Raw genomic sequence first — 21,736 nt, forward strand, 5'->3', positions numbered from 1 at the left:
ATTAAAATTAAAATAAATAAATAAAAAAGGAAAAAAAGTAGCTATTTTTTTCTAACTTTAAAAGGTGCAAGATATTTGTTTTATTCCAAAATTGAAACCCATATGATAATAATTTTACTTTATAAATTTGTTTGGTAACATTTTTATTTTTATTTATTATTATTATTATAGTAAAATTTAATTAATATAGTACAATTGATCGTATATAGATTCAATACTCGATAGTCCCGACATTCCTCTACATCCTAACACGGGTCATTACAAGATGAATTACTTCACTTAATTTTGGGTTTTTTAAAGTCGAGTCATCGTAAACGAAGGTGTATTTTGTTGGTATATGTACTAATTATTAATTATTTTAAGCATTTTTTTAGTTATCATATTCTCAATTTATCCCTGTACCACTCATTTACTCGAGTGTCACAATTAAAAATTTTAAAATTAAGACATTAATATTAATTAATTGAAGCATTGTATTATTATGGATCATAAAAAAATAGAAATTTAAAATAAATAATAATAAAACAAAAATCAATTTTTTTAATTATTTATTTTAAATATTTGGAAGTGGGTTTAGTGGTCCTTAGCGCATTTTCGTTCTCTTAATCTCGAAGCAAGAAAATTTGAACCTCTAATTTATTGATTGAGACAATGACATAAAACACGGTAGTAACCCGTCATTTTGGTTAAATTATTTACGTGATTGTTAATGTAATAATGAATCGATGCGGAGTATTTTAATTATTAATTAAAGAAAAATATTTATTTAAGAAGAAAATGGATATTTAGAGAGAGGGAGAGAATAATGTTTGGGGGTGGTGGGGATGAGCGAGTGGTGGCTGAAAAGTACAGCAACTAAAGCAAAGAAAAGATTAATAATTTGGTCCATTAGCGCTATGAATCTCTGTTATAAATTCACCCTTTCTTTCCTTATCATCATCGTCTTCGTCTCCTTCTTCTTCAACATCCTCTGTTTTTGCTCTGTTTTTTGCTCTGTTTTTACTCTGTTTTTGCTCTGTTTTTCATTTCAATTCTTCATCCCCGACATATGACCAACCAGAAACCGTCTCTCGCCAAATCCCGAATCGGCGCCGCCATAACAGCCGCCAGAATCGGCGGATTTGCAGCGAATATGTTAAAGAAGAAGCTTCTCAAAAGAACTGAAAATGGCGGATGCGGCGGAGGAGGAGGAGGAGGCAGAAACAGAGCCATTGCTTGTTCTGTTGATTTGATGAGAGCTTCATCTCCAACACGTCTGAACTCAGCAATTTCTCTCTCCCAATCCACCGCTCAATCGCCGCCATGGATTGTCAGCTCCCTCCCTCCCTCCCTCCCCTGTTCTTCTTCCTTCCTTCCTTCCTTCCTTAATCCCTTCCAATTCTCACTCTGTTTTGTTACACATTGTAGCTTCATCTCCCATCTGCACTCAACATGTTCGACGAAATTACAACCGCCTCAAAAGGCAAACAAATCGTCATGTTCTTGGATTACGACGGCACTCTTTCCCCAATCGTTGAAGATCCCGACAGAGCATTCATGACCCATGAGGTTAGTGTTCTTCAAAATCACCCCATTAACACAACCATTCATCCAATTCTCTCACCATTCACTCATCCGACAAGCAGATGAGAGCAGCCGTAAAGAACATCGCCGCCCATTTTCCCACCGCCATCGTCAGCGGAAGGCGTCGAGACAAGGTACAAATTTCACGACACTCTCCACAACGATACGATATTGTCTACTTTAAGCATAAACTATCATGACTTTGCAGGTGTACGAGTTCGTAGGATTAGCAGAGCTGTTCTACGCAGGTAGCCATGGAATGGACATACAAGGCCCAACAAAAGGCTATAAATCCAACAAAGTAAGCATAATAAATAAATAAATAAATTAATTAATTAATATTATATATTTAAATTAATATTAAAAACAAATAAATTCCAGGGCAATGAAGCAGTGCTTTTCCAACCGGCAAGCGAGCTGCTACCCATGATTGACGAGGTTTGTAATTTTATTTTATTTTATTTATTTATTTATTTTGAAACTGACGAGGTTTGTGTTTGTTTGTGGGAAAAAGTCAAGCCCGTATCCAAACACTATTATTAATTTAATTATATTTTAAATTTTAAATTTTAAATTTATTTATTTATTTCAGGTACATAAAACGTTGTCAGAAATAACAAAGTCCATTACAGGGGCAAAAGTGGAAAACAATAAGTTCTGCATTTCTGTGCATTTTCGCTGCGTCGATGAAAAAGTAATTATTTTTCTTCAAATAAATAAATAAATAAATAAATCCCAATAAAAATAAATTATTAATTACTTTTTTTTGGGAGTGAAATTACAGAAATGGGCTGGATTAGCGGACCGAGTTAAATCCGTGGTTAATCAATATCCTAAATTGATTCTCACTTTAGGAAGAAAGGTAAATTTTTTATTTTTATTTTAATTATGGAAAAATCCTGGTATCTCACCCGCACGTGCCAACTTTTTACTTTTTACGACCATTATTTTTATTTATTTATTTATTTTTCTCACGGTTGCTAAAAATACAAATAATTTCGATAGGTACTCGAGATTCGACCTGCTATCAAATGGGACAAGGGCAAAGCTTTGGAATTCTTACTCGAGTCGTTAGGTGGATTAAACTCGTATTATTATCTAACCTAATGTGTAATGTAGGGTTTGTCGGTGCTGATATGGTTGACTTTGATCAGGGTTTGCAAATTCTAATGATGTTTTGCCGGTTTATATTGGAGATGATCGGACGGACGAGGATGCATTTAAGGTACGATATTTTTTACGAAATAAAATAATAAATGTTTTTTTATTTATTTATGAATTTGGGATTATATGAATTGGACAGGTTTTGCAAAGTAAAGGATTAGGGTTTGGAATTTTAGTGTCGAAATTCCCTAAGGAAACTTGTGCTTCTTATTCCTTGCAAGAACCATCCGAGGTAATTAACTTAATTTTTTTTTAATTTTTTAAAATTAAAAAATCTCTATGTACATTTACGTTTTTACCCTTTTTGAATTTGTTTGGTGCAGGTAGAAGAGTTTCTGTGTCGGCTGGTGAATTGGAAAAGATCAAAGGGATTTTCCCACTCCATCTGATTAATTAAAATATATATATATATATAAGGACATTTAAGTAATTTTGAATTCACTCAAAGAGTGGATTTTCAAATTAATTCTCTATTTTATGTTTATGTTTTTATGCTCATTATTAATTAATATCAATTTCTAAATTATTTGTCTACCTGTCCGCTACCTAAGAAACTTCAAAAGATACGATATAATCTCGAGCTCTACCTCGTTAAACTCGAAAGAGCTGTAACCCCACTGCTCAAAATCACGTTACCTATTTGTCTTGATTATCCCGATAAATCAACACGGATCTTTTAGTACTTTTTGTCCCATTCTAAGAGGTCCTCTAACATAGAATTACTTCAAGTCAAACACGTTTAATTTTAAAAATTTTACAACTGAGCTACCAAGAAAGAAGTACAACAATAAAACATTTCGAGCACGATATGAACATAGCGATCGTAAAGAAAACCCTTTTGCCTTTAAATGCCTTAAATAGTTGCATGATCGTAAAGGGTTTTCTTTTGGCTTTTGAACCAAAACTATTGATACTCAAAGTGATCTAAGTTTAAACTTAGATGATTGATGATGATTGTGATATGGTATCACTTCAACTATGATTAAACAACCTAAAAAGTAACACTTTTATGTCTCTAGCTCCTACTTTGTTCTCGATTTTGGATCATAATTAATCTCCTTTACCCTTTAGATCTTACGATATATGTCCGAACTCATTAGCGTTAGCATTTCAACAAGAGTGTTTGATAGATTCTCGTAGCCATGTGATGATCATCTTAGGTTGATCCTTTTGTTGACGGATGTGCCTATCACACTCGTAGTGTAACAACCCAAGTCCACCCACTAGCAGATATTGTCCATTTTGGCCAGTTACGTATACCGTTTTAAAATGCGTCTACTAGAGAGAGGTTTCTGGACCCTTATAAGAAATGCTCCGTTCTCATCTTCAACTGATGTGAGATCTCACAATCCACCTCCTTTGGGGCCCAGCGACCTTACTTGCACACTGCAAATGTCTAGTTTTGATACTATTTTGTAACAGCCCAAGTCTACCCACTAGCTGATATTGTCCATTTTAGCCCATTATGTATCGTCATCAGCCTAACGGTTTGAAAAACGCGTATTCTAGAGAGAAGTTTCTAGACCCTTATAAGGAATGCTCTGTTCTCATCTCCAACCGATGTGGGGTCTCACAGTCCAGCCCCCTTGGGGCCCTAGTGTTTGATCCTGATACTATTTGTAACAGTCCAAGTCTACCCACTAGCTGATATTGTCCATTTTGGCCCGTTATGTATTGTCGTCAGCCTAACAGTTTTAAAACGCATCTACCAGGGAGAGATTTCCACACCCTTTATAAGGAATGTTCCGTTCTCCTCTTCAATCGATATGGGATCTCACAACAGCTTACGGAGATACGTAACGGGCCAAAACGGACAATATCTACTAACAGTGGACTCGGACTGTTACACGTAACCTCTGAAGGATGAGAACCAACAATACAGCATCCACACCGAGAATTCAAGGATTGTATACGTGATTAGTCTAACCCTTTACAGAAACTATTCTCGAGTTTTCGTTTAATTCAACAATTATCGAGCGTAAGATTAGATCATCGACCTTTGAAATCGTAACGGGTATCTAAAAGGAATCTTAGTGATTGGATGATGGTGGTTTTGATTAATGGAGTTATTTTCAAGGAGTTAGGTGGTGAAAAAGGAAAACCCACTACTCCTTGGGAAAAAGGGGAAATCATTGTTGAATGAGGAGTTGGATTCCACTTCTTCACCCTAATAAAAATCACATTTTTCCCCCTTTTTTTTTCTTTATATAAATAAATAAATAAATAAATAAATTATTAAATATTTATTAATGGGTTTTACACCAAAACTATATATACACAAACACAACTCAACATCCATCCCTCTCTAGTTGAATCTTTTCATTTTTCAGACGTGTAAAGAAAAGCATATTCAATCCCATCATTGCTTCTTCTAAACCCTAAAAACGCTCCAATTATTGCCCTAAAACCGTCTTTCCCGGACTATATTCTCTGTCCTCGACCTCCTAGTAACTCCTCCCGAGATGGGTTTGTAAATGTTTTACGTACCCTCGAAAACTCTCGAGTAAGATCGATCGTTGATTGTTCCTTCTCCCACGTTATTATTCTATGCTCGAATGCTCGAGAGAACTCGAGAAGGTAGGACGATGTTTGTTGTTTTTATGCTAGTATGGAAACAAAAATGTACGTGAGTGCAGGAGCATTATTATTAGAAATGGTGGGGCTTTTTTTGTTCTCTTTGAGTCCATTCACTGGGGGGATACCCACCAAGTGAAGGGCATGTGTCTTTATCTTTGCATATCGTAAAGAAAAGGAAGGGTTCATTGAGATTCTCAATAATAATAATAAGAATAATAATAACAATAATAATAATAGAAGTGTGGGGTGGCACCTAGATGGCCCTTGGTCGTGGAGGGGTGCCCTATATTATTAGATATTGATTTGCATGTGACTTGGACATGACCTTTCCCAAGGGAACATATGCCCTAGATGTTTGCTTTCTAGGGTGTTTTTACTTTTAGATAGAACAATCACATATTTTCTTAGTTTTCAAGTAATGATAATGGTACTTTTGTAATATCATTCTAAATGTTCGATAAAAACTAACCGTTCTTAGTGGGCTTGATTTTAAAAAACGATAATTTTGGTTTTACCTTCGAGTTTTAACTTTGCGTGTTTTATTTATTTAACTTGAGGAGAAACTCGGAAAGGAAAGCTCAAAGAGGACAATATCGGCTAGGAGTGAGCTTAGGCTGTTACAAATGGTATTAGAGACAGACATCCAGCAATATGCTAGCGAGGACGCTGGACCATGAAGGGGAGTGGATTGCGAGATCCCACGTTGGTTAACCGTGAGGGGCTTGAGAGAAGCCTGACATAGAAAGCCACAAGAGGACAACATCTACTAGCTGTCGGCTTTGGCGGTTATAATATGGGTTGAGTTGGGCTGAGTTAGATTTCTTACACAAGTTGGATTGGGTTGTCGGGATTTTCTTATTTTTTTTAATAATTAAAAAAAAATCATACTTATCCACACGACACGTCAGATTAATAACTCAAATTTCATAAAATTCAAATATCAAACATTGAAACATTTACGGGTAACAACGCATCATTAATATCATAAACATTAAATATTTTTAATTTTTTATAAAAAAATATGGTTTAGGGTCGGATTGTAATCCTATTTTCAGGTTGATTTCGTTAAAAAAAATGTCAGTCCGTAAACCGAACCAAATTTTTTGGCTTTCAAAAAATTCAACCCGACCTAAACGAAAAAAAAAAATCTAATCTAATTCAACTTTTGTAATTTTGTTTGAGTAATCTGAATTGGTCGGATTATCGATTATATAAACACGAGAATAAAGAGCACTAATGATTAAAGTAGATATTAATATATGATATGATGAATGGACACAGAATTATTAGCTACAAATGCAATGAACATGTGTTTTGGGGATCATTAATTGTAAATTAATCTGTTTAATATTCTTCATTAATGATTATGATTTACGTCACAATTTTCTATACAAAGAAATTGAGAGTTGAATCAATACGAAGGGTTAATAGGTTGCCACGTCAACTCTCGAGACGATTTCATCGAGTTAACTAATCTCGAGACGATTTTTTTTTTAAGAATTAGAGGACTACAAAATCAATGTTTGAAATCACGGGTTTACGAGAAAAAACTGGTGTTCATGACTCGAGAATTCGGTCAGTTCGGATTATCCAATCCAAACCGTATAGATCGAACTCAATTAATTTTTTAAGGTTGAATTTTTAGAACCCTAAGAATTATATAAAGAAATTATAAAGACATGAACCCTAAAAAACCATCGATTAACAGAGAAAAGTTCACATAAAAGAGATTGAAAAAAACTGCCCTTATAACGAGACGAAGGTTAAGAGATGATACGGGTTACCATTGACGTTGTTTAATCGTATATAGGGTAAGCAAATGAAAATGGAAGTGAATATACCAATAATTTTTACCCTTTTTTGGTATCGTATTGTCATTGGCGTTCACTTTGACAATCTTGTGATAGTATATGTGAATTTTTTCCCAACGTGTTGACCATGAAGCTACAAACGACAACAAATTTGACATCCCGACGTGTCGAGAGTCGACCTTTCGTATGAGCAGGAAGATCCATCATCAAAGACATGGAAGTTTTGAGCTTCGACTTGTTTTTGATTTGTCTCTCCAATTCCTTGGGGAACGAGGAGGATTTGGTGTGAAGGGCTAACGCGACATGTCGTTGGGAGCCATGTTCTTGTTGTATAAGAGGGAACTTAGCCACAGCGACTTTGTGTTTTCGGAAGGAGAGGGAAGCGTGTGAGGGAGATTTGAACTCGATGAAGCCAGAAGGGTTAGGGTTGAGGATATTCAGGACTATATGGAAGTCACGGGTGGAGGGGGTGAATCGAAATTTGATGAGCTTAAAGACGGGGGGTTTGGGAGGGGTGAGAAGAGGAGGGAGGACGAGGGCGAGGATGAGGATGAAGAGAAGGACGATGAAGATAGGGAGGAAGACACGAAAACAACAAGAGCGACGACGGTTAGAAGTGGAGACAGAAGGGTTACGATGACATTCGACAATGAAGGCGTTTTCAGGAGGTGGAATGCGATAGATTTGATCCTTGGGGATCTGAATGACGTAGGTGCCGGGAGAGAACCCGGGATGGACGGGTAGAAGATTAGAGTGAATCCGCTCCGGCTCCGCCATAGAGAGAGAAGAAAAAGGAGGATAGAGAAGAAGAAGAAGAAGAAGGAGAATTAGGGAATGAAGAGTAATGGGTGTGGTTTGTGGTTTGCATGGATTGCATGGGGATAGGAGGAAGAGGGAAAGGCATTGGATGGTAGTTTCTTCAAACCAAATCCGAATTCCAAGCCATTTTTTTTACAATTCATTAGGTTTAATATTAGATAAAAGTGTTTGGGGTTCGGTTTTTACTCGGTCAACCCTTACCCTTTTTTTTTTACCGACACATTATTTACCGTTTCGAGTCAGTCATTATTCCTCACATATATTTCTTAATTTCAATAATTTTTCATAACTAAGTTTGTTATTTCGTTGCCTCTCCGTCTAACGTTGTCTATCTGGTTATCCTCACGAGGGTCTACGAGAAGATTCGAACAAACCCTTATTCGTTGGAAGATATATCTCGTGTTTGCTACTGCACGGTTCCCCAAAATGACCTAGCCCAATAAGGAAAGCCCAATTCATTGGGCCTTTGGATACAATCAAATAAAAAGCCCCAAAGGTGCCATATTCTAGGAGCCCAGACTCTTACGGGTCGAGGACTCCTTCTCCTTAGAGAAATCTCTTATCAACGATATAATAACATTCATTTTGTATCATATTTAAGAGATTCGTGAGTTTGGGCCGAAAGAAGCAATGTCATTTGATCATTATCACTGGACTGTAATTTTTGTCTGTTCATGAGGATTCCAACGTACTGTAATTTTGTGGGCTAAAGTTCTTTAATTTGTCCCTAAACTTTTAAAAAATATATAATAAATTATAAAATAAAAATCAAACTAGGATAATAAATTTATAATTTATATTCCATGAATTTAAATTTATTAATTATTATACTTATGTTAAACTAAAATTAGAAAGTATATAAACAAATATTTAAAATTATTAAAAATAAATAAATAAATAATTTGTGGGACCGATAATAATATTAATATTATGTTAGAAAATATTTTAATATTCCTTTTTATTTTGTAAAACATTCCGAGAAGAGACTTAAAAAAATTTGGATGAATTTAAATGGGCTTTAAGTTTGGGCCTGTGGGCCCCACTGATGTCAGGTAACGGTTAAACCACAGCAACATGGCCCGCTCTGTTTCTCTCTCTCTCTCTCATCACGTGACTTGCACGCCTAGCTTCTGTTAATAAGTTCAAAGAATGGGAGGCTGAAACGGAAATAAAGAACTGAACGAAGAGAAAGGTTTATACGGTGTTTCTAATGGCGGAAGTTCAAGAACAAGAAGCTTCTTCTTCAATTCGCGTCGCCGGTGGCGGCTTTGATTCTCTTCCCGATTCCCTCGTTCTTGTGATATTTAACTTTGTCTCCGACGTCAAATCCTTGATCCGTTGCAGAGCCGTTTCGAAGCGCTTCAACTCCCTCGTTCCTCATTCCGATTCCCTTTTTCTCAAGATCGACTATACCGTTTCCTCCGATTCCGAGTCCGATTCCGATTCTGATTCCGATTCCGATTACGTTCCAAACTCCAAACTATTCGACTTCTTTAAAACTACATTGGAATCGTTCTTCTATTTTATGTCCCCTGTTTTCCTCAAATCCAAATCGCAGACGTCTCCCGCGCAAATCCTCCGCCAGTTCCACCGGATCCAGCGCCTCCAGATCGAGTTTCCGACTAAGGGCATTGAAGTTGCGAGAGCCGTTAAATGGAGAGCGGAGTTCGGTGAAACGTTTAGGAGTTGCGTGATTTTGAGTTTTCAAAAGATTAGGAAATTCGATGGTCGGGCGATGATGGTTGTGGATGATTTCGGTGTCGATTTCTTCCCAAGGATGGAAGCGAGAGTGACCTGGTTGATGCGCACTCTGATAACGGCGTTGGCGAGGCACCATGTGATGGTGGAGGTGGTGCTGGAGCATTTGGAGATGAATCATCTGGTGTTGAGAGACGAGGGAGGGAATGGTGTGGTGGTGATCGAGAAGAATGGTTTAGATGATATTAGGAGATCGAGAGTTCGCGGCGGCGGCGGAGAGACGTCGGAGAGACGGACGACGGAGAGGCGGACGTTGAGAACTAGAGTACCGAGAACGACTGTAAGGATGAAGTACTGGCCATTGCTAGATCTCCAGCACGGGTTATGTATGGAGGACGCCACGTTGGTGGTGGTGAGGCCGACTGGAAATGCCAGCGAGGATGAAACTGCTGACATGGGGAAAGAAGACGCTGACTTGGCACTGAGTGCATTTGAAGATAATGATCTGTACACAGTCGCCGTGGCAGCGTTGTTGACGAAGGGTACTAGGCTTAAGATGGGGATAAACTCTTTCTAGATTTTCCTTTTTTTTTTTTTTTTTTTTTTTCTTTTAAAAAAATTGTAAATTTGAAAATTTCTGAGCTGAAAAAAATATATCAGTAATATGTACATTTTTTTTTTTTAAATCTTGATTTCTAATTGGCCTAGTCTTTGGGCCTAAGAGCCCAATTTGACAAACAACAAAATCCACGTCACTGTCCGAGAGTAAAGTGCACTTTATTGGTATATACAATAGTATCGAGCCGAGTTAGAGTAGTATTGTGTATTTTTTTAACGGGACGAGTCAGTCTTCTTTATATTTTCCTTCACGGTCTCGTTGTCGAAATTGTACTAAAAAGTAAGTAGAAGAGGGAAACGTGCATCAGCTTTGTAAGTACACAACTTGATAGGTCATGTCCCTCTCACATATGTGCTACTAGTCTTCAACCCAACTTCTTGAAAAGGCTTTCAAGGAGACCCGTCGATTATTCGTCTATATGATACCTACGGGAACCTTTTCAGAGTAAACCCATGAGTCTCTAAACCTACTCATAGCGTAAAAAGCACGAACAAGACTTATCAAGAAGTCATTCCATTATAAAATCTTCTATTATTTTGCGAACTCTTTTGACCTTCTTAAGGCATCCATGTTCGTAGTAATGTTTCTTTTGACTTCCGACTGGCTACTAATTGTATAAACTTTTACAAACATTAAAAATTACTGTTTTTTTTTGGGTAAAAATATTTACTATTTACTACCCAAGGAATGATAATAAGTTTAATAAGTAGGGTTCAACGTATTGAATTTTTGAAATGATGCAATTAAGGTTACTTATTTTTCTATTTAATTTTTTTACAGTAAACATTGAATAATTCAGTTTGATTGAATTGATTTCATTGTCCTGTTTCACATCACATGCTTAATGTGGCATGTCGTCACTTTTATATCCAAAGAATCAAAATTTTTATTATGTAACAATATTCTATTTATTTTTTAAACTTTAACAAATAGACTCCAAATTTTCTTAATAATTTAATTAAATATATATATAATTTAATATCGTTAAATTAAGACATTTTGAACGGATGACGTAGCACGATAAATTAGTTCATTATAAGTTTAATTAAAATTGTATTTCGTCTCTAATTTTTTAAAATTATTTAATTGATCCTAAACTTTTAAAAAATATCTAATAAATTTAAAAGTTTTAACTTATTTGTAATGAATTAATTAATTATTTTATTAAACATAAAATTTATAAATTTTAAATTGGTAGGTAATAAATAAATTAATTGTTTTTAAAACTAATTTGAATGGGCTTAATTTTGGGCCTGTGGGCCCCACTGATGTCAGGTCAAACCACACGCAACTTTGCCCTCTCTCTCTCTCTCTCTCTCCCACGTGACTTGCACGCCTAGCTTCTGTTAAATAGTTCGAAAAATGAAAGGCAGAAACGGAAAAAGAAAAAAAGCTTTATATGGTTTCCAATGGCGGAAGTACAAGAACAAGATGCTTCTTCTTCAAATCGTATCGACGACGACGACGGCTTCGATTCTCTTCCCGATTCTCTCGTTCTTCTGATCTTCAACTCTGTCTGCGATGTCAAAACCTTGATCCGTTGCAGAGCCGTCTCGAAGCGCTTCAACTCCCTCGTTCCTCATTGCGATTCGCTTTTTCTCAAGATCGACTGTATCATTTCCTCCGATTCCGATTCCGATTCCGATTCGGATTCCGGCCCTAACTCTCACCTCTTCAACTTCTTTAAATCTACCGTCAAATCCTTCTTCTATTTTATTTCCTCTATTCTCCTCAAATCCAAATTGCAGAAGTCTCCCGCGCAAATCCTCCGCCAGTTCTACCGGATCCAGCGCCTCCAGATCGAGTTCCCGACTAAAGATTTTGAAATTGAGAGAGTCGTTAAATGGAGAGCGGAGTTCGGTGATGCGCTTAGGAACTGTGTGATTTTGAGTTTTGAAAAGATTAGGAACTCCGATGGTCGAGAGGTGATGGAAGTGGATGGTGTTGATTTCGGTTTTGTCACAGGGATGAAAGCGAGAATGCTCTGGATGATGGGCGCTCTGATGACGGCGTCGGCGAGGCACCACGTGATGGCGGAGGTGGTGGAGGAGCATTTGGAGATGAAGAATCTGGTGTTGAGAGACAGGGGAGGGAATGGTGTGGTGGTGATGGAGGAGAATGGTTTAGAGGATTTTAGGAGATCGAGAATGTGCGGCGGCGGAGAGGCAGCGGGGAGGTTGCAGATGAGAACTAGGATACCGAGCACGACGGTGAGGATGAAGTGCTGGCCGTTGCTGGAGATCCGGCAAGGGCTCTATATGGAGGACGCTACGTTGGTGGTGGTGAGGCCCACTGGAAATGCCAGCATGGATCAATCTACTGACGTGGAGAAAGAAGACGCTGACTTGGCCCTGAGCGCATTTGAAGATGATGATGTGTACACAGACGCCGTGGCAGCGTTATTGACGAAGGGTAAGAGGTGTCAGTTTGAGATTAACTCTTTCTAGATTTTCTTTTTTTTTTTTTCTTTTGAAAAAATTGTAAATTTTAAAATTTCTGAACTAAAAAAAATATATCAGTAATATGCACATTTTCTTTTATTTTTTAAAAATCTTGATTTCTAATTTGTTCTGGACCACTTAGGGCTCGCTTTTAATTGGGCCCAATATTTGGGCCTACGAGCCCAATACAACCCAATCTTTGGGCCTACGAGCCCAATACGACCCAATATTTGGGCCTAGGAGCCCAATATCAGAGCAGACTTTTTTTGTTTTTGTTTTTTATTTTTTATTTTTAATGGATTAGTCCCTTTTATTTATATTTTTCTTCACGGTCTCATAGGGAAACACGTCTCTACTTCGTAAGTACATAGCTTGATAGGTTATGTCCCTCTCACGTGTTTGCCATTACCCGTTAGCCCAATTTCTTGAAAAGGCTTACAAGGAGACCCGTGGTTCATTTGTCTATATGATACCTACGGGAACCTCTCACGAGTAAGCTCGTGAATCTTTAATCCTACTCATAACGTAAAAGTACAAAAATTTAAACAATAAAGCATACGAACAAGGCTTCTCGAGCGAGATTTAACGAACGAGGCTTCAAATCATTCCATTAGAACCCATAGAAATTATTTGGAGAATAAAGAATAAAATATTGTGATTGTTGATGATGGACACCATAGGGGATGAATGAGTATCATGGCATACCCTAAACCTAACTAGTTGACATAATTATTGTATCATGAAACAATACTCGTGGGGGGCTTCCTTTCACTTTTCCATTCCATATTATATTACTATTCCCCTTTATTTTTATTATAAATAAATTGCACCCTTTAAATAAATAAAAAATCTATTAGAATTGTGATATGGAATAACCGTATGACATAGAATGACGTAATTGTGTTTGAGTCCCAACTTCCGTTCAAGTTCACTCGCGTTATTTCAAGTCCTAGTTTTGAAATGTTTATTAAACGTGGATATTGTAATTACATTTGAGCACGTCTAGTCCATTATCAATTTAAGAATAACTCAACTAATTAATAGTATATTGTAACAACCTAAGTCCACCGCTAGCAAATATTGTCCTTTTTGGGCTTCTCCTTAAGGTTTTTAAAACGTGTCTATTATGGAGATGGTATAGCTCTACTCTGACCAGTGTCTCACATCGTCTAGGGACTAGCTTTCGTCGGAGTAAGGTTAGACCCTTTCCATAGTAGACTCATTTTAAAAACCTTGAGGGAAAACCCTACTCTCAACAGTGTCTCGGACTAGCTCTGGTCGGAGTACGTTTAGATCCTCTCTATAGTAGACGCATTTTGAAAACCTTGAAGAAAAGAGGAGAAGCACAGAATGGAAAACACAAAGATAACAATATTCGCTAGGGGTGGACTTGGGCCGTTACAAATGGTATCAGAGCCAAACATCAAGCGGTGTGCCAGCGAGGACACTGACCCCAAATGGGAGGGGTGGAGATTGACCGCGATAAGGGTATGAAAACCTCTACTTAGTAGACGCGTTTTAAAATCATGAGACTGACAACGATATGTAATGGGTCAAAGGAGATAATATTGTAACTGTAACAGTAGACTTAGACGGTTACATGTACTCTCGACCTAAAAGTTCGGGTAAGCGTGGATTGTAATGGAAGAATTTGGAGATGGAGAAAAAAAGTGAAGAGTGACTAAGAAAGTAACCACATTGTAAGACCCAAAAGAGATAAAAGAAGTAAAGAATTATTAAAATAAAAAAATAAAAAAATAAATAAAGAGAGAGATATGATGATAAAAAGGAAAAATAATAAATTAAAGGCTAAAAAAGTGAGCCAACCTGTCTTTAATATTTCCTTTTAAAACCCAAATTCATCACTCATCTTCTTCATCATCAATTCACAAATCATGAAATCCAGAAATAATACCAAACCCAAATCCATCGCTCCGCCGGCGGACCTTCTCGTCTGTTTTCCGGCGAGGGCCCGCCTTACCCTCCTCCCCAAACCCACCTGCAGTCCGGCCAGAGCATCGGCGGAACCCCACCGCCGCCACCAGAAGAAAGCTCCGCCGCCGTCTCAGTCTCAAGCAAGTCCTCTTCTATGGGCCAAGGAGATGGCGTCGGAACCCACTTCGCCGAAGGTTACCTGCGCCGGCCAGATCAAAATTAAACCCCATGCTCGTCGGTCCACGAAGAACTGGCAATCTGTTATGGAAGAAATCGAACGAATTCATAAGAAAAAGAAAATACCCAATTGGGGAAACCAAATTCAAGATCAAAATCCGTTTGGTTTCAAGAGAGAAATCGTTAATTTCTTGTCGTGTTTACGAGGTTTCCGGTTTGATTTCCGTTGCTTCAGAGGCTTCCCTGAATCCGACGACATCACAACAGAGGAAGAAGATGAAGAAGAATATGAATCCGAACCTGAATCCGAAGCTGAATACGAAGAAGCACACACCGAAGCTACTTCGAAAAGAAGAACAATGTTCTCGAAATGGTTCATGGTTCTACAAGACGAAGAAGAAGAAGAAGAAGAAACCAAACCCAGAAACGACACCGGCGAGCTGCAGCCTTGCTCTGTTCCGCCGCCAAATGCTCTGTTACTGATGCGTTGCAGGTCGGCGCCGTCAACCGGCTGGATTGAACGGAAACCAAAACAAGAACAACAAGAACAAGAACAAGAAGAAAAACAATCGAAAATCAGCTTGAAATTGTTAATGGAGGAGGAGAAGGAGGCGGTGGCTAAGAAGGAAAGCTTGGTGGTGATGGATTATGATGCTGATTTCTACAAGCTTTCATCGGATATTGCGAAAGAGACATGGGTCGTGAGTGGATCCAGTACTAGTAGATGTAATGATGACCCATTTCTGAGAAGCCGGAGCTGGAAGAGATGACGGCGGCGATGAAGATCGGAGAAATTAATAAGAAACTCTGTGCTCTGTTTTCCCCTGTTTTTTCATGTTGTTTTCCAGTTGAAGGATGAAATTTGTTACGAAAACTGGGAAACCCAGATCGGATTGTTCATGATCTGATGTGGGTTTTGTTTATTTTGCTTGAATTTGTAAGAGAAGAAGAACATGAATATGATGATGTACAGTGAAATTTTGAAATTTGATATCATTTTATAATCAAAACAGAGCCATGAGTATTAACTTGAAAACTTCAATGATTTAAGCTCTGACACTCTCATGAATCTGAGCAATTTTTGTTGTCATTTTGTTATAGAAATTTGGTTCCTAAGCTTGTTGTGGAATCTTAGATCTATCTTCCAATTAAACTAAAATATCCTTTGAATTCATGTTGTTTTTGTTCGATGTTCTTTCTACTCTTCAATCTTTACCCATATAGCTCTCGTGGTTGAGTGTGTCCTTGATAATTGTGTCGATGTGCTAGGTTGTGTGGGCTCTTAGGTACATGAATAGTTCAATGTGCTCGTGAGCGTGTGATCCTGAGATGTGGATCATCTAAGGCACATTAGCATGGAGTATTTCTCCTGTTTGAAACCAAACTTCTCCTTGAGAGGATAGAGGGGTCGATTTAGGTGAGATCCAATGTAGTTCCAACTTTCTATTCACTCGTGGCATCGGGACTGTTAGATTACATATTTTTCGATTTGCATTGAGTTAAATTTTTAGAAAACTGAAAATTTGGTTCGGTTTGAAAGTTGTCTATCGACCCACCTACAAACAGAGTTGCAATCCAACCCATTACTCATCTACCCTGCTCTTAAAAAGATTACATTTAATATTTGTAATGATATTAGTGATGATCTTATAAATGTTTGATATTTGAATTTTATAAGATTTTAGTTATTAACCGAGTTGACATGGATAACTAAAATTTTTTAAAATAAATAAACAAAATGACAACTTATGTCTGCACAAGGTTATATACTGTAATTGTTGTTATTTCTCTCTTGCTTGATTATGCTTATATAATGTCTCTTTAAAAAACCTTCTCTTAAAATCGAGGCCAGAAGCTCGAGCATACGTCACTTGGTCGTAGGCGACGCAATAACGAATTGGGTTAGCTCACTTGTCGTTGGAAAGTGAGTGCCGCACAATCGCAAGTCCGCTGCCATTAAATTCGGCCCGACCCGACCCAACCTGAATATAGGTTTGGTTGTAAACTCTATTTCTGTTGCTCGGGTCACCAACCTAATTTGTTCAATCCAATTTGTGTATATTCCTAGTTATGGTAATAGACGTCTTGGCTATGTTTGATTATTATTAAATATTTAAAATTTAAAAAATAAACCTTCCGTTATTTGTATAATTTTTTAGTTCAACAGCTTTAAACATAAAGATGAACAATAATGTTGAATTAAATTATATTAATTGAGCTTCTTACAAGGATCGAAGGTGAGTCCTTGCTTGCAAATAATTCTAAGTTATGTATTAATGATGACTACAGCACATATAGAAACATTATTATTAAATATTTAATAATATAAATATAAATAATAATGGTAATCAATACTCATGACTTCTTTTAGAAAGGTTATATTTTTACTAAACATAAATATTTTCTACCAATATTCATATGGATTTGATTTGACGGCTTGATATTGAGAAACGAAAAAAATAATAATAATACTAGCACTAGGACCGGTAATTGTACTATACTTAGCATTTAGATTGTATTGGCACAGACAATGTGTGGGATCTCACATCGGTTGTAGAGGGGAACAAGTATTCTCTGTAAGATTGGTAGAAACCTTTCTCTAATATAGATATTTTAAAATTGTGAAATTGACGATAATATGTAATAGATTAAAGCAGTATATGAAATTAGTATATGAAATTAGAAGAAGAGAAAGGAGAGGATGAATAAAAAAAGAAGGGGTTTGGAGGCCATAATTTGGGATGAATTATGATTATGCCCACTCCCCATTACACCACTAATAATGATTATACCTTTTAATTTGCCTTTAATTTCTCCTCTCAAATCACATCGTCCTTTGCCTCCCCCATTAAAATATTTTCAATATAATCATCTTTTTAAATAATTAAATCAAACTAAAACTAAAAAATATTTAATATGGTGTATTTAATACGTTATTTAATTTAAATAATGTGAAATGAATCTCTCGTTTATTTCGTTACACATATTAAACTAAAAAAAATAGATCCGTAAATTTTATAAATACCTTGTAGAGCAGGATCTCTCAAAAATAAAAAAGAGCAAATTAAAAAATCTACTTCATACTAAATTAAAGTTATCACATCAAACTATTTTAATTTTAATTTCCTTTTAAATCAAACTATTTTAATTTTAATTTCCTTTTAAAACAATTCTGACGCTATTTGTAACCGTCCAAACTCACTACTACTTGATATTATCTAGTTTAGCCTGTTACGTATCACTTGACTTCTGAGTCAACCCAACCCAACCCAACCAAAGCTAACCCAAATGAAAACAAAGATGGTTAGCAGAACAATAGTCAATCTCTCAAGATAATCCAATTAAATTAAAGTTCTAAAATGTCATCAAATTTCATTGGCATAGGAAGATTTTCCAAAGACTCGGAAGAAAAATGATAAAAGTACATTTGAGAACCATAGGCAAAATCAATTAATGAATATAATGATAAATAAATGAACCTCAAAAGCTGGAAGTAAAATAGGCAGAAGACAACCAACCAAGATAAAACTGAGCTACTACTAGACACAGACACAGATACTACAGACACACACACAACCAAGAACAAAAACATTATGGATGCACAACCCAATTAGCAGACTCCATAGTTGTTGTTGACTCACAAAGTTAAACCTAACAACATATTTTACCCAAACCAGATCACAATTTCCATAAAATAAATCTAAAAGTATTGAGTTTTGTTAGAAACCTCGATGATTTAGACCAAGGCAATGCTGCTCTCGCCACCCGGGGGCTTGCGTACCCCGCCTAAGTAGTCTCGGGCCTCTACCTTCCCGTCTGCAAATATGTCACTCCCACTCATCTCTCGCAACTTTGCCACGCTCAATGGTTTCTCTGTTGACGATGGAGGAACGTCACCTTTGAAGATGTCGTTTCCTGATAACTCCGAAAATTTCTTGTCGTAAATCTTCTTTGCTGTCTTTACAGAAGGTTCTTCTCCGGGGATCACACATCTCTGTGTTTGGTCAGATTAGGTGGAACATGAACACACCGATGTTAAGAGTTAGATCGAAATAAAGCTCAAGGTGATGACCAACAGACTCATTGCATGCAATGAAGAATAGACTTGGAAGAAAAGTAAACTAAAAAACTACTAACCAAAGCCATATCAGGCTGTCAAATGGGGGCATATGATTAATCAGTCAGAAAAAGTAAACCTCACGTTGAGCAATTAATTAGTGATGATTGCATGTATATTTAACTACTTGGAATCTTAGGATTTCATCATTGTGAGCTTGTGGCCTCACTAAAAAGAATATGATGCAAACGAACGAAGAGAAAATTAGTGGATGCACGTATACTAACCAACTAAAATCCTAGGATTTCATCATTGTTTGTCTCTGACCCCATCATTTCTGATGCAAACGAAAGATTTTGGTCACCACTAAACCCAAAAATCACAATATGGGATTCAAACATATAACCTCCTACTCTAATATGATGTTAAATCACAATGAAACTCAAAAACTCTACCTAATAAGTTAGGATAAATTTAATTATGTCAATACTTTAAAATGATGCACCATCCTTCTATACACGGCCTCTTGAAGCATACAAGAGAACCTCACACTAAAACCCTATTTGATAACTATTTGGTTTATGGTTTTCGGTTGTTGAAAATTGTGCTAGTTTTCCCACCACTTTACAATAGTTTTCATCCTTGAAAACATTTGAATTCTTAGCCAGGTTCCAAATTCCAAAAACACGTTTTTAGAAGCTACTTTCATTAAAGCACCATTTGATAATCCATTTTTGTTATCTATTTTTGAATATTGTGCTTTGTTCTTTATCCTTTTTGGGAAGACTTATCACCTCCCTTGAAAACACATATGAATTCTAAGTCAAAATTCAAAAACAAAATCAAGTTTTTAAAAACTATCTTTTTTTAGTTTTCCAACATTGGACTGATTTTTTAAAACATTCTTTAAATAGTAGGTAACAAAGTAGTGCATATAAGTTTAATTTTCAAAAAATAGAAGATCAAGAACAAAATGGTTATCGAACTCGATCTTAGTTTTAAAAACTCGATTTAGATTTTAAAACATTTGTATAAGGTAGGTAAAGAAACAAAGAAATGCACTTAATTTCTAAGCCAAATGAGTGAATGGCGTTTGTGGGTGTGCCTTCTTAATGGATGTGTTTGAATTAAGAGGTTGTAGAATTGAGTGGAGAACTACTTACATCATCAGGCTCCCCAATCTCGATGCTTCCTTTTAAATCCAAAGTGCGAGCAGTTGTAGGTCGAGGCAAAATCTCAGGAGGAGGAGCGAATATGTCATGTCCACTAAGCTCCTGGTACTTAGCATCAGAGAGCTGCTTCTTCAGCTTCTCATCGGCATCGCTTACTAAGTTCCCGCTCAACTCACGCTGCTTCGCAACCTCAGGTAGAGTAGTAGGCTTTTTAGGAGAAACACCACCTTCTTCACCGAATGAAATATGACTAATTCCAGCCAGTGTTTGCTGCAATTTGATCGACCCGTCAAGATTAGGAGTTGGAAAGGAATTGCCTAAAACCAAACAGAAACTATTTGAAACTGCAATAAGTGATCTTCTTCGATGGATACCTGGTACATACGTATTCCTGTTTTACTCTGTGAAGGGTTGGCGCTTCCAGATTCTTGCTCATCATCTCCTTCGTTACCAACAAAAATGCCACTGCCAGTCATCTCCTTCATTTTATATCCAGAGCAGGGTTTCCTACAGTTAGAAAATCGAACAATTGAAGCGATTGACATAGAAGTCAAACTAAGAAACTCCACAAATTTGAAGATCTGATGCATAGCGAACCGGAAAACGGAACTTGATATTTCTTTTTCTCTTTAATCCATATTACATACTAAAATCAAGTGGTTTGAGAAGAAGAGAAAATGCTCATATACTTTTCTAAATTGCCTTGGAAACACAGAAAGGATTACAAATTTGAGATCCAATCACGAGTAATTTGAAACAAAACAAGCAGATCGAACACAAGGAAACAGTGTAATCGAAACAGAATAAGCTTCACATAATGAAGATTGGAAAGAAAAGAGGCAGACTTAGATCTCACCTTTTGTTCAAGCTCTCAACCTCCTCGTCAGTAACCTGGCCTCCAAAGACGACCTTACTGATTCCATCGGAGGGCTAGAGAGACGCAAAAGAAAGAGAATAAGCAGAAGAAACAAGAAAAAAGATAGAAATGCAGAAAGTATACCTGATGAGACCTGGGAGCAGAGCGAGAAGCAGACGAAGGAAAGGCAGGGGAATCGGCGGGAGGAAGTTCAGGCCATGTGAGGAGATCTGCAGTGGAGGTGTGAGGCTTCCGAACAGGAGTGGCTCTGTCCATTGGAGAAGAAAGGAATTGAGATTTGCAGAGGCCAAAGAGCGATGGATGAAGAAATGAAAAACTGAAGAAATGGAAGTTTGAGTAGAGAAGCTTCGATTTGGTGTTTGTTAATGGCGAAAACGAAGAAGAAAGAAGAAGAAGAAGAAGAAGAAGAAGAAGAAGAAGGAAGTGCTTTGCGAGAGAGACACAGTGCTAATGTGCCGTGGAAGCACAGAGATTTTCTCAACTCAAATGACCGAAATGCCCTCGTGATCTGGANTTTTTTTTTAAATTTATTTATACTCTTTCTTTCTGTAAAGTATATTAAAGCCCTTTAAATATTTGAATTTCGAAGCGCCATTTCCATTTATAATGTGAAACGTAAATTCCAATGGCTCGCACGTGCCACCAAGATGACTGTTCCTCGTTTTTTGCAAATAACCCCCTCCTTCTTTATTAATTACTCTATTTAGCCCTCCAATTATTGTTTTTTTTAAAAAAATTAATTGATTTTCAAATATTTAATAGCAAATATTCAAATCATGAAGTTATTGGGTCGAAAAAGTAATTAATCTAGAGATTTGAATCTTTG

The 21,736-nt window shown here is 36.8% G+C and overlaps 5 protein-coding genes across 5 annotated transcripts; 4 read left to right on the forward strand and 1 right to left on the reverse strand.

Moving 5' to 3' along the window:
- The first annotated feature begins 856 nt into the window (after positions 1-856).
- Positions 857-3,126, forward strand: LOC111805731 (probable trehalose-phosphate phosphatase J). Its single transcript, XM_023690948.1, has 11 exons — positions 857-1,309; positions 1,408-1,548; positions 1,626-1,697; positions 1,772-1,864; positions 1,945-2,001; positions 2,156-2,257; positions 2,348-2,425; positions 2,569-2,638; positions 2,718-2,788; positions 2,867-2,959; positions 3,051-3,126. Exons 1-11 carry the CDS (start codon positions 1,049-1,051, stop codon positions 3,114-3,116), a joined length of 1,104 nt encoding a protein of 367 aa, XP_023546716.1. The 5' UTR covers positions 857-1,048; the 3' UTR covers positions 3,117-3,126.
- A 6,018-nt stretch (positions 3,127-9,144) lies between these two features.
- LOC111805492 (F-box protein At1g78100-like) lies at positions 9,145-10,218 on the forward strand. The gene has a single exon (XM_023690595.1). The coding sequence runs from the start codon at positions 9,145-9,147 to the stop codon at positions 10,207-10,209; it is 1,065 nt and encodes a 354-aa protein (XP_023546363.1). The 3' UTR covers positions 10,210-10,218.
- Positions 10,219-11,660: 1,442 nt separating this feature from the next.
- LOC111806007 (F-box protein At1g78100-like) lies at positions 11,661-12,770 on the forward strand. Its single transcript, XM_023691326.1, has one exon. It carries the CDS (start codon positions 11,661-11,663, stop codon positions 12,696-12,698), a length of 1,038 nt encoding a protein of 345 aa, XP_023547094.1. The 3' UTR covers positions 12,699-12,770.
- Positions 12,771-14,587: 1,817 nt separating this feature from the next.
- LOC111805493 lies at positions 14,588-15,574 on the forward strand. Its single transcript, XM_023690596.1, has one exon. It carries the CDS (start codon positions 14,588-14,590, stop codon positions 15,572-15,574), a length of 987 nt encoding a protein of 328 aa, XP_023546364.1.
- Positions 15,575-18,226: 2,652 nt separating this feature from the next.
- LOC111806182 lies at positions 18,227-21,360 on the reverse strand. The gene is made up of 5 exons (XM_023691558.1): positions 21,034-21,360; positions 20,890-20,963; positions 20,408-20,540; positions 20,025-20,303; positions 18,227-18,798 (listed from the first exon to the last, which is right to left on the reverse strand). The coding sequence occupies exons 1-5, from the start codon at positions 21,163-21,165 to the stop codon at positions 18,541-18,543; spliced, it is 876 nt and encodes a 291-aa protein (XP_023547326.1). The 5' UTR covers positions 21,166-21,360; the 3' UTR covers positions 18,227-18,540.
- Positions 21,361-21,736: the final 376 nt, after the last annotated feature.

The sequence above is a fragment of the Cucurbita pepo genome, chromosome LG11, assembly GCF_002806865.2.
Source record: "Cucurbita pepo subsp. pepo cultivar mu-cu-16 chromosome LG11, ASM280686v2, whole genome shotgun sequence".
NCBI lineage: Eukaryota > Viridiplantae > Streptophyta > Magnoliopsida > Cucurbitales > Cucurbitaceae > Cucurbita > Cucurbita pepo.